Genomic DNA, 13,392 nt, shown 5'->3' on the forward strand with positions numbered 1-13,392 from the left:
CCACTGAAGCATTCCATGACACCAGCATGTGATAGTCAAAGAACACGGTATGGATTCAGGGTATGTCAGGTGCCATGCAGTGCTTATTGATCTTACTGTATGTTCTCAATGGGTCTTTGGCCCCATTGAATCTTAACAGTAGTGTATTGGGGAATTCTGCTCTCTCACTCACTCACTCACTCACTCACTCACTCACTCACTCACTCACTCACTCACTCACTCTCTCTCTCTCTCTCTCTCTCTCTCTCTCTCTCTCTCTCTCTCTCTCTCTCTCTCTCTCTCTCTCACTCACTCACTCTCTCTCACTCACTCACTCACTCACTCACTCACTCACTCACTCACTCACTCACTCACTCACTCACTCACTCACTCACTCACTCACTCACTCACTCACTCACTCACTCACTCACTCACTCACTCACTCACTCACTCACACAGACACACACACACACACACACACACACACACACACACACTCACTCACTCACTCACTCACTCACTCACTCACTCACTCACTCACTCACTCACTCACTCACTCACTCACTCACTCACTCACTCACTCACTCTCCTCCGTACTAAAGGATATGGCTGTCTTTCTCTCTTTATCTTCTTCCAGAGGGGTCATCTCAACTTCTCGCCCTTCGGTGCGGGGGCTGCACTCTAAGGCATGGCGGGCGCGGGAGCACCCCTCACATTAGGGACGGGGTGAGTGTGGTTGACCGTATCATACCCTAGCTCGATGCTCTCCCTCCCTTCCACACTTCCTCTTCTTGTTCAGTCCACTTCCTGTATCCTGTCACCCTGCTCCTAGGAGAAGTTACCCCTAACCACAGATCTAGGATCAGATTGTCATCCCTGCAATCCTAAACTTAACCATTAGGAGGGGAAAACTGATTTTGGATCCACGTGTATAAGAGGCAACTTCATCCTACCCTCTTCCGCTCATCGCTCAGAAAGGAAACTGCAGCTCTGGGTTTGACTCTGTGCTCCACTCTCTGGTCTGACATTCAGCTAAGGGGTGGGGGGAGTGATCCCTAGTTAAACCCCTAACCCTCAGTCACCTACTACAGGTTGTTCATCTGAAAGGATTGGACAGGTATACGCAATATGGCGAAAACTCCACCAAGCCAATAGGAGGGAAAGCTAAAGCAATAACTGTATTGTTCATTCCATGAAATGTCTATGGGGGAGGGGGTAAGTTATTACTTATGTTTTAGGCCATGAATTAGAGAAGGAAGTGTGTAGAGTCAGGTGGAAAGATGAGCTAGAGTCACACAGTGTGCAGTACAGAAGTGTGCAGAGAAGTGGCCTGTAGTGGGTAAAGTGTATAGGGTAAGTCAGGAAAGTGCAGTGAGAGAGTTAATGGTATACATACTCCCAGTTGGTTAGGTGGGGTTAGATTGTTAGGTGGTGGAGGTAAATGGCTAGCGTTAAGTAGAGTTTAGATGAGGTAGTTTGTCAGTGAGTGGTTCTCTCCTGTGGAGCAGCTCAATGAGAGTTGGGGTGTAAACCAACCTGTCGTACGGCTCAGTGGAGTGACCCCGGGCTAACCTCAATATAAGTAGCTTAGGGAGCTACCTCCACATAATCACAGCCTGGACAGGCCCCACTCAAAGACGGACATGTTTGGAGAACGTTAATCACATGTTTGGGTGCAGACCTTGGTTCTCAGCTTCTTTGTCAGACATCCTTGGGTGAGAGATGCTCTTGGAGGTTGTCCTTGGACCACACACACACGCATAAACATGCACACGCACACACACACACGCACGCGCACACACGCACACACACACAGAGGCAAACACACACACACACACACAAGCACAGACAAACACACATAGACTCATTCACAACAGTGTGCTAAAAGTGGGTGTATATTCATGTCCACGTCTGTTATCTTCTCAAACAAAAGAGAGCTGCAGTTTTTTTACACTGTTTTTTTCTCCGCTCATCTGCTGGATTGTTTATATTTGTACTGAATTCATGGCGCCCATCCCCTTTTCCTTCACAGTGGCATTCATCAATCAATTCATTTTCTTTGATTATGATTGAAAAACAATTGTTGAAAGGATCGGCATAGATTATTTAATGAAGGAAATTGCTTGTGATTGCTACATTGCTTCCATGTGACGGAGGTGATATGGAGGACCTTGACCTATGTCTGCGTCTCTTTGATAACCCTTGATTTCTGTTTCAGTCAAACAAAAATGTAAAAGTTTGCTGCAATTCACGCAAATGAGCGCCAAGATGGATGTAGGGCGACTATGGAAAAATGCATTGTGATTGAGAATTTAGTTATACTGTATATCTCAAAAGACAGCCTAGCATTGTTCCCGGGATCATGAAACATCCATAGTGAATTTCCATTCAACATTAAAATGTAACAGAGAATGGTACACCACAGTCCCATAGTTATAGATTAAAGTAACTCCTATATCCTCCATGAATATCCCTCAGGGCACCTGCTGTCTTTGTAACAACACAACAAAAGATGCATTCAGCATTGCCCTGAAAAAGCCCTTCATTTTGAACCTTGGGAACTCATTATTCTTATGATAAGTTAACTGGTGTTGAAAACTCAATAGGGACTGAAGTGACTTCATTCTCCGTCCCCTATCTAATCAGGCCTGCCTCTCTGGATGGTTGGAACCCGGTCCCAGTTCCATTATGATGAGTTCATTGAAGAGGTGCGAAAGACTCCGCGACCCAGAATCCCATTCTATTAGCCACATTCCAAACTGTGTTTATGTGGGATTAGTAGATCAGAAGAGCGGGGAAAGAGAAGGAGGGATGAATGGGGAAGAGAGAGAAGAGGGGGATGGATAGCTTTTAATTGGCAATGAACGGGTGGGCTTTAGTGCATGTAGACAGTGGTGCTCTGCACTGATCTCATAAGGAAACACATGATTGTTTGTTTGTTTTCTCCCATTGGTCAGTTCAGTAGAGTGACTGCTGAAGGACCCAATTGTGCCACAATGCCAGAGGGAGGCGAGAAAGGGATTAGGGGGCACCCAAAGGGTACTCTGGTTCTTCTCCTAAGGCATGGAAAGGGACAGAAATGAGGGGAGGAAGAATAGAGAGAGGGATAAAGAGAGTGATTGAAAGAGGTATGTAGAGGACAGGGCTGGGTGGAAAGGCGTGAGAGCTTGTCTCCCCACATCCAATCCACTCAGGATAATCCCAGTCTTACATGAGAGTGTGTGTACACAATGTGACATACGTGTTTGTGTTGTTTGTCTGTGTATGTTCGTGTGTATATGCAGGTCTGGTGTTGTTGACCTGTCGCACACAGAGCCTTCTCAGAATTGAAGCGTGTGTGTGATTTTGTCCTGCTGGGTTTCCTGAAATCTCTCTTTTTCCCTAAGCCATGCGTGTGGAGCAGGGAGGCCACACATCTAGGTCATTAGCGGTCACTCCTTCTTTCTCATGCTTTCTCTCTTGTGTGTATGTGTGTGTTATTTAGAGAGAATATCAGCAAGGTCCTTATCTTTTCCTTTATTAGGATTATTACCCTGGGACACAGTCTGTGTGTGGGTCAGTGGCGGTCAGTGCCATTTATGATGAGGGAGGACAATTGTTTTTTTCATGAGCAAGGACTTATTTCTATTACAGCATGTTGGATGACTTTAATTCATATTCCATTCACCCAGTTCAATATAACATCGATAGGTTTAGGTTACTACATGATACTCAAATTTCCCCTATACCCATCATGAGTTTGCTACAACCTAGCAAATGAATGAAAGTTTACAGTGTAGGTGCACACAGGTCTAGAGAAAAATTTGAAATAACAGACAGTGACACATGGACAGACCGTGACACATTCAATACCGCCTTGCACACTCTTGCCTGCATCGAGCTTATCTAGGGTGTAATCATTAGTCCAACAGTTGTAAACGAGTTTCTATCGGACACATTCAGGTATTTTTATTTCCGTTTCATATGCTTCCGTTTAAGAAATGTTTTTCTCCAGAATCAGTGGAATGAATCAAGCATAAACACAGTTCACTTTCATAAGCAGCAACATTGAATTCCTTTTCTCCTCTATGCACTTTCTTCCTCTTACCTTATCCCTTTGTTTGTGGACTTCAATGAACAACACATCAGCTGTACTAGGCGAAAAAACCTTTCCAAGCCCATGTCATAACTGCTACACACAGCCTACATAGTTGTCCACATATTACAGTAGCTAAAGTAAAATCCCAGTCAACATAGCTAATAGAACTAATGCGTTAGTAAACCCGCTACAATCCTGCAGTAACGTTACAGTCAGTAAGCAATAAATTAATAAAACCAAAAGCTTTACCTTGACTTGGAAGAGTTCCAGTGTTGTGTTGGATAGTCGTAGCCAGTAAGCTAACATAGCATCCCTCTGTTTGAGCCGAGTGTTTGTGTAACTAAACTGGCCAGCTGCATTTGCTAGCTAAGTAAGTAACACTGAAAGTGAAAAAAAGACGACATCTCTCTCTCTCTCAATCTCTTGCTTCTCCTTCATTTTTGAAGAAATTAATTTGTTGAAAATTACCTATTTTCTTTCTCTATCTTTGAGTCTACTACTCACCACATTTTATGCACTGCAGTGCTAGCTAGCTGTAGTTTATGCTTTTAGTACTAAATGTATTCTCTGATCCTTTGATTGGGTGTCAGTTCATGCTACAAGAGCTCTGATAGTAATTATGACAACATCCGGAGGATGTCCTCCAACCTATGTAAGTCTATGGAACGGTCTCTTGAGTTGCGCAGCGGCCTAAGGCACTGATCAGTGCTAGAGTCGTCACTACAGATCCAGGTTCGAGCCCGGGCTGTGTCGCAGCCAGCCGCGACTGGGAGACCATGAGGCGGCGCACAATTGGCTCAGCGTCGTCCGGATTAGGGGAGGGTTTGGCCGGCTGGGATGTCCTTGTCCCATCATGCTCTTGCAACTCCTTGTGTGGGCTGGGCGCATGCACACTGACTTCGGTCGTCAGCTGTACTGTGTTTCCTCCGACACATTGGTGCGGCTGGCTTCCAGGTTAAGTGAGCAGTGTGTCAAGAAGCAGTGTGGCTTGGCGGGGTCGGAGGACGCATGGCTCTCGACCTTCGCCTCTCCCGAGTCAGCACGGGAGTTGCAGCGATGGGACAAGACTGTGACTACCAAATGGATATCATGAAATTGGGGAAATTAAAAAAGAATAATAATTTCTATGGAACGGCCTGAGAACCAAGAGCCTCCTAGGTTTTGTATTGAAGTCCACAGTTAAACACAGTTACATCCACAGTTAAACGAGTCCTATATTGACATAACCTGAAAGACCGCTCAGCAAGGAAGAAGCCACTGCTCCAAAACAGCCATAAAGAAGCCAGACTACGGTTTGCAACTGCATATGGGGACAAAGATCGTACTTTTTGGAGAAATGTCCTCTGGTCTGATGAACCAAAAATAGAACTGTTTGGTCATAATGACCATCGTTATGTTTGGGGGAAAAAGGGGGAGGCTTGCAAGCCGAAGAACATCATCCCAACCGTGAAGCACGGGGGTGGCAGCATCATGTTGTGGGGGTGCTTTGCTGCAGGAGGAACTGGTGCACTTCACAAAATAGATGGCATCATGAAGTAGGAAAATTATGTGGATATATTGAAGCAACATCTCAAGACATCATTCGGGAAGTTAAAGCTTGGTCGCAAATGGGTCTTCCAAATGGACAATGGCCCCAAGTGTACTTCCAAAGTTGTGGCAAAATGGCTTGAGGACAACAAAGTCAAGGTGTTGGAGTGGTTGTCACAGAGCCCTGACCTCAATCCACAACATTTGTGGGCAGAACTGAAAAAGTGTGTGCGAGCAAGGAGGCCTACAAACCTGACTCAGTTATACCAGTTCTGTCAGGAAGAATGGGCCAAATTCACCCAACCTATTGTGGGAAGCTTGTGGAATGCTACACGAAATGTTTGACCCATGTTAAACAATTTAAAGACAATGCTATCAAATACTAATTTAGTGTATATAAACTTCTGACCCACTGGGAATGTAATGAAAAAATAAATGCTGAATTAAATCATTCCCTCTACTATTATTTTGACATTTCAAATTCTTAAAATAAAGTGGAGATCCTAACTGACCTAAGACAGGGAATTGTTACTAATATTAAATGTCAGTAATTGTGATAAACTGAAAAACACTCTTACCTTACGAGGTCCGGAGTCTGCTGGTTTTCTGTTCTACCTGATAGTTAGTTGCACACACCTGGTGTCTCAGGTCTAAATCAGTCCCTAATTAGAGGGGAACAATGAAAATGCAGTGGACCTGGCTTTGAGGTCCAGAGTTGAGTTTGATAGATTCAGATATATACGGTATACCAAATACACATCAAGGATTTTTTTAAATAAAATGCAATAAACTGGATTGATGTCATTGTTTCATTCTAACATCAGATTATTCAAATATGTAATACAAATCTCCAAACTTATTTTTGTTTTGTTTGATTGCACTATGTAATGCGTCAGGGCTAATTTCGATAGCATTTTGGTATGTTTTTCTAGATTCATAACATAAAACAACATTCATAAAGCAATTATCCCCTAGTTCTAGCACAGCAAATACTTCAATAGTTTAAGCGTATGTTGCAGAACAGTGATTGGAATATTTAATGATCGTAGGGGTGTTAGTAATCAGTGACAGAGTTGACAAACCTCTGATTGAGTTGACAACTGATACTCAAAACAGATTTTTGCCTCTAAAAATATGTTTATTATAAACATTTGGAAAATTTGGAAAATGATTCATTTAAAAATCCCCAATAAGAATAACCATTCTATCAGATTTTACAGCACTCTGACGGAGTTGACATTAGACTAAATCTTACAGAGTTGACAAATTAGTATCAATTTAGTTTTTCGTCAGTTGCTTTGACTCTAAAACCTAATTAAATGTAACATATCTGAACCATAAATCATATTCTATCTTAATCTATAAGGATGATTGGAGTTGACAGATTATGGTTGTGACCATGGTGATTTCAGTATTGTTTGTTTAAATCTATCAAAAGTAGAGGACTTTCAGGACCATGCATTGTCTTGATGCGCTACATGTAATCAGGAGATGAAGAACAGGTTGTCATAGTATAGCTGACCCTGCACATTTTTGATTCATTTAGGATTTTAGATCAATTTGAAGCTGTTGACCAAAACTCCGGACACATTTTTTAGGAATCACAGTTTTGAGGAAATTATTCTTTATAGTCAGAGAGGGCTATTGCAAGAAACTACATGAGATCCTTTATTCTTTTTTGACAGTTTTTAGAATTTTAAACACTTTTTGGGGGAGTTTGAAATTGTGATCCTTTGCTCTGGACAAGTGCATTTCCTGGCACAGAGCCGACATGGAAATGAATAATATTGAAAATATTATATAATATAACAGCAAAAAAATATATATATATATAAATATTCCCCTAAATATACATTTTAAGCAAAAATTATGAATTTTTCCAACTATAAAAATAAAGTTTCCCTGCCGGACAATGATTTTCCCAACTTTTAAGAATCCCTGAGATACAAGCACAAATAAAATGGCTAGGTAAATAAAAAACACTGTTCATCCTATTTTACTGTCTTCACTATACCCTCTCAGTTGATGTGTACTGGTCTATGTTGTTCTTTCTGATTTCCCCCCATGGCTTTTCTGTTCTATCTGCTTCCCCAGTGTTTTATCCCAGTGGGAGTTGGCCACCCCTAACCTTTGATTGACAGCTGAGAATAACCACTGTTCATCCCAGATTATCATTTTATTACCATATCATTACCATACTATTACCATATTGCTTTATACCCGTCTCTCGCTAGGGGAGGAGTCATTTAAGAGAGCAAGAGAGAGAAATATAGAGATAAAAAGAGAGAGCGTGTGTGTGTGTGTTCGTGCGCTTGCAGTCCTGTGTGCGTGTCTGTCTGAGTGTATGGGTGTGTATTCGATTTAACATGTTTGTATGTGTGCTTGCCAGTATTGGCGATTGATCGTTTGTCTCATTTGAAAAACTAAACTACTTAATATTCTATCAATAGAGTGAATGAGCAGTCTGTCTGTCTGTCTGTGTTGGCTGTGTGTAGGGGAAATTAATTGCATCATCTTTACCACGGCTACTGTAACATCAGACTACCAGATGTGGTTGATGTTACTCATTAAGGAGTAGAGAGAGTCATATAATCACAATCAGTCACTGTGGACTACTGAATGTGTCTATGTGAATAGCATAATGTCATTGGGTTTGTTTGTCTGTTCATGTGTCTCCATGCATCTCTATCTTGTGTGTGTGTGTTGTGTGCACATGCGTGCGCATTAGGGCGGGGTGGTATACCGTAATTTACTATATATCGGTATTGATGCACAGACCGGTTTGAGTTTTTTTACTTTAACTTCTATAATGGTATTTCAATGTTTGGTTTGTTAAATGTGATACGTTACTTCGGTGCGTTTAATATCCATTTTTATTGTTTACTCTGTTTGCTACTACTAGTCATCTCTCTCCCTCTCCTCCTGCTGCTGCATGCCGCTAACCACACCAAGCCCTGCCCCCTCTCACTTAAGGAGAGAGCAGTTGCTTGATCACTGAGTCACAAGCCCTTTCTTGCCGTTCACTCTCCATGGTCAGATGAATGTAACAATGTTGGTGACATGCTGCTTTCCACAAGCGTTCTATACACTATTCCTTTGTGTGTCTTACTGTCTGCAAACTACTATCTGCTAGTTTGTCTTTTCTTAGCAAGGTGTTGCTAAAATAGTTAGTGTTAGCCGCTAATGCTAATCGCTAGTTAGTTTCTAAATGTACTAAGTCAGCGCAAACGTAGCTAGCTAGCTAATGCTGCCTGGTACCAGTGCTGGTGTAGGCCTAGATTTTTGTGCAACATTATCTAATCAGAGAGGAATAGGTGAAACATGAATATGTTGGCTAGCTAGCTAGCTAACTAGCTACATGAAGTAAGAAAACATGTCATATAACATCTAATTAGGGTCACCTGGAAACACTGACTAACACTTTGGTTTTCACCCTGTCTGTCACGTCCTGACCAGTAAAAGGGGTTGTTTGTTATTGTAGTTTGGTCAGGGCGTGGCAGGGGGTGTTTGTTTAGTGTGTTTCGGTTTTTTTTGGGCTATGTTCTATGTTAGTATATTTCTATGTCTGTGTCTATTTAGTCTATTTCTATGTTCAGGGTTTTTGGTTTTGTTTTCAATTGGAAGCAGCTGTTCTTCATTGCTTTTAATTGGAGGCCATATTTAAGTAAGGGGTTTTTGTCACTGTGTTTGTGGGTAGTTGTTCCGTGTATAGCGTGTTGCCTTACAGAACTGTCTTCGTCAATTGTTTGTTATTTTGTTAAGTGTTCAAGTTTCCTTCTAAATAAAAGAAGATGAGTATACACATTCCCGCTGCGTTTTGGTCTACTCCATACAACGAACGTGACACTATCAGTGAATTCCTCCCTTGTTTATAAATTTGTTGTAATGTCAAACAACAATGTGTTCAAGGTGCTGCCCACTATATTCTAACTGTAGAATTAGAATAATCATTGTATTTCCATGATTCGAACAGCTAACAATTAACTAGGCCTATATTTTTTGCCCATATCATGCTGCATGGCACAGTGTTGAAATTATAATAAAAGTACAGGAAATGCAGAAATTGATGAAAAAATAAAAACATGTTTTTCTTTGGAGTTGGATTGAACACGATAAATGGAGAAAACCCCATTGAAGTCACTTATAATTTATGCGTTGCCACCCTAGTGTCATGAACTACTCATAAAGCATATTTAGAACTTTTATTATTCAAAGACATAAAATACCGACAAATACCGGCATACCGTCAAAACTGTCACGTTATGATATTTTGTCCATATCGCCCAGCCCTAACGTGCATACGACAGTAGGACACGGTGTGCATGTCTGCTGTTCCAGTAGCCAGTGTTCCTGGCATCATGGCTCAGAATAGCCTGGCAGGGATGTGTAAATTATAGATTAGGTCACTGAGCACTGTGCTGGTACAGGCTATCAATGTATGTGTGTGGATGTGTCTGTCAATGTGTGTGCACATTACTGTGCATGTGTGTGTGTGTGTGTGTCTGCGTGCGTGCGTGTGTGTGTGTGGCCTGGATTCCTAGAGTGCGTCAGTGCTGTACTGTGTGCTTGGCGTAGTGCAGGGAAAATGTTGTGGTATGAGTCCCTGCTGTGGTTTTATTTAGCTGTGACGCTCTGCTCCCCTTCTGAACAGAACAGAGATGGAAAACACAGACAGGAATCGCCATCCCCTCAACATCATCAGCATAGCAGCAATAGCTTAACCACAACACAGACTGTGTGTGCATGTCTGTGTCTTAGCTTCTGTTTACTGCAGTAACGCAACAGGTTCACTTCTATACCCAAGTCAGTGAAACAGGGGAAAGGGGTTAGACCAACCATTTTTGGACACCTCTCCACTACATTGAAAACCCTTATACAGTGTTAAAGCTATATGAGGACTGAGTTTCAGTTTCTGCCCTTAGCAACAATCAGTTGGTCGCTGGTCGGTCGCTGGCATAAAGTGGCTGTGGATGATTGGAATTCTTGTCTGAATGATCTGGCTGGTGACTGATGACGTGCTGCACAGACACTGATGGGAGGCTGGGGGGGATATGGGCGAAGCAAGTGTGTGAGGGGTTGCTGCTTCATGCCACCATCCTGTCAGAGCCCATTGCCAGCTCACAAACACACTAGCACACACACACACACACACCTTCATCCCTGTTAGTGTTGATATATAGACTCTCCAGAATCAGGATATGGAAATGATATGTCATTAAATCTTTTCATCAAATTGGGCCACAGTTGATGAGCACAGGTTTATTTCCTCTGCCTCCGTTCTAACGGGCCTAGAAGGGAACTGGCCCACTGAGAGTGAACAGAGAGGGAATCAGCTCAATGATTATGGCTCCTTTCAGAATGATGGATCAGGCCCAGATTACTCTTGCGGTGTGACCTATTTCTCTTCAGCTGATGTGGAGGCTTGCGCCAACCAGATCATGATCAGAATATGAATATGATAGATATATCAGAGGTATTCCTCCAGCTCTTTTAGAGACCCATTGAGATATGAGAGAAAATTAGGTTTTGTGATCTTTCCTATCGTCCTCCATTACCTCACTGCTGGCCATTATAGACCACTCCGCATCTTACTCATACTCACCCTGGCCATATGTACTGTTCTGTATTGTACTCTATGCTGTTTGTTTATTGCTTTCTCTAGGATGAGATTGATAGGAGATCATTAGTACATTTTTACATGATTTAATTAACCCCTCTCCTTCTGCCAGGTGATCCAGCATCTGCGTGGATGTGGGGGGGACGAGTGCGCCACCCTGGGGGAGTTACTCCGCTGGCGCAGGGCGCTGTGTGAGGGGCGGGCCGACTGGAGGCACCAACGGGATGTCAACAGAACACCACAAACCCCACCCACCACACTGGTCAGGGCTAATAGGAAGTCTTCTCCATAGTGGGAGGATGTCCAACCTGAAATTCCCACTCTTGTCTGCCTCCTGCCACGCCCTCCTGCCCATGTCTGCCACCCCATTCGGCAAAGGACAGGTCTGAGAGAGAGGCATTTCATTGGCTAGGACCGCCCAACCCACAAGAGCATTAACAGATAAAGGAGGGAGAAAGGGAATAGAGCAGCAATCAGGATCCATTTCTCTCTCTCTCTCTCTCTCTCTCTCTCTCTCTCTCTCTCTCTCTCTCTCTCTCTCTCTCTCTCTCTCTCTCTCTCTCTCTCTCTCTAACAAGCTGGATTTAGGCTAACAGAGGAGAGGACTGTACATACAATAGTTGCTATGTGGAATGAGGTTTGCCTATGTGTTTTCTGTCTGTAGTAAATCTGGTGCACGTTCTCTCTCTATCAAAGCCTACCATGCTGTTACTGCTTACGCAACATCTCCCAGCCCAAACCCCAAAACATGGTGCTGATGTCACTCTGTGTGATGTCATATGTGTCAGGTGTGTGATGCACACTAGGATGAAGCTGCCCCGGTCTAGACACTGATCCAGGGTCTGTTTTTGTCTTTCCCCTCTGACGCTCATGGGGAAGGTAAGTTGATCCTAGATCTGTGCCTATGGGCACAACAGAACATGTGTGTACCCTCCCCTCCAGACATGTCTGAAGTTTACAAGCGAGCCAAGGCCTTTAAACATCTCCTCTGTTGAACCTCACTGCTCTGGCTTACGGACCAGTTATCATCTCTAGGACCAGGAGGTTTTCCTGACCATGTGATCTGACCAGGGAAAACTCCTGTCTCTAGTCTTCTGGACTCCTTCAGGTATCAGCTACCGCTTTAGCCTCATGCTACAAGGTGCTTTAGGTGCTTCTGTAACCCTGGCAACAATAGCTCAGTGTTCAGGGGTCAGGGAAACCTCAGCGATATCCCATGGTGCACTTGTTTCATCCCCAGCTAGCCAACGGCCTTTTGCTTTAGAGCAAACTGAACAGAACATCCACAACAGTAAAAAAACAAAACACTGTACAGATATTACTGACTAGGCAAGACAATAGCAGAGCTGTATTTTACAACGATGGCCATAGTAGCTAGTTCATGTAGCTAGATCACCTGTGATCAGACTGTATCAATGTCCTGTAAGGTTTTTACTGGGCTTAGTGCCATACAACGTGACTCTAGGCCAGTCAACCTCAGCTATGGCTGATGTATTTTACTGATGTGTTTGTGTAGAGCACACAAACAGACTGAATAAAGAACAGTGTAGATGACCAACGCACAACTATCTGTCGCAGTCCCTCAATTAACTACTTATCTAGATTTATTCTACAAACATCTCAGAGAAATAAGCTCTAAACCACAATGGTACTTTCTTCATATTAGCGTCTCATTTGATATGTTCTATCTTGTGTAAATCAATGTTAGGAGCCTGTACACTTTTCTGTACAATTCAAGGATGCAACTGGAGCACAACAGAGTTCTCATGCAGTGGCGGTTCTAGATCATTTCAACTGGGGGGGGCCAAGCTGGGGCCAGTTGTACTGTTAGAGAGGCCAGTTACATTAGACGTTATTGTTGTCATATCGTTTTCTTCACTGCATTGCAGGCATTAGCAGGCAAAAGACCATATTCATAATCATCATCGTTGCCACTGTCTACTAACGGATGTAAAAAAAAGAATGATATCAAAAATGTGTAAAAATTATTTCATACTCCACATTTAGGGGGGCCACAAGGGGGTCCAAAATTGTTGTCACAGGGGCATTGACCCCCCCCCCCCCCCGCCAGAACAACTAGTGTTCTCATGTAAAGCTATCCCATCCTCCTCAATCACTCCCTTTATTTCCCTCCCAAACCCTGCAATATCCCCAACACCCCCTCCAAGATGCTGTAGGGGTCAGAGGGCAT

The 13,392-nt window shown here is 43.1% G+C and overlaps 1 protein-coding gene across 1 annotated transcript in view; it reads left to right on the top strand.

Moving 5' to 3' along the window:
* LOC115155830 (unconventional myosin-XVI-like) overlaps positions 1 to 13,041 on the top strand; it is a 181,558-nt gene extending 168,517 nt beyond the window's left edge. Inside the window, 1 exon segment of the mRNA XM_029702807.1 lies at positions 11,314 to 13,041. Coding sequence (XP_029558667.1) covers positions 11,314 to 11,493 — 180 coding nt within the window. The 3' untranslated portion in view covers positions 11,494 to 13,041.
* The last annotated feature ends 351 nt before the right edge of the window (positions 13,042 to 13,392 follow it).

This window comes from Salmo trutta, chromosome 20, assembly GCF_901001165.1.
Source record: "Salmo trutta chromosome 20, fSalTru1.1, whole genome shotgun sequence".
Lineage (NCBI taxonomy): Eukaryota > Metazoa > Chordata > Actinopteri > Salmoniformes > Salmonidae > Salmo > Salmo trutta.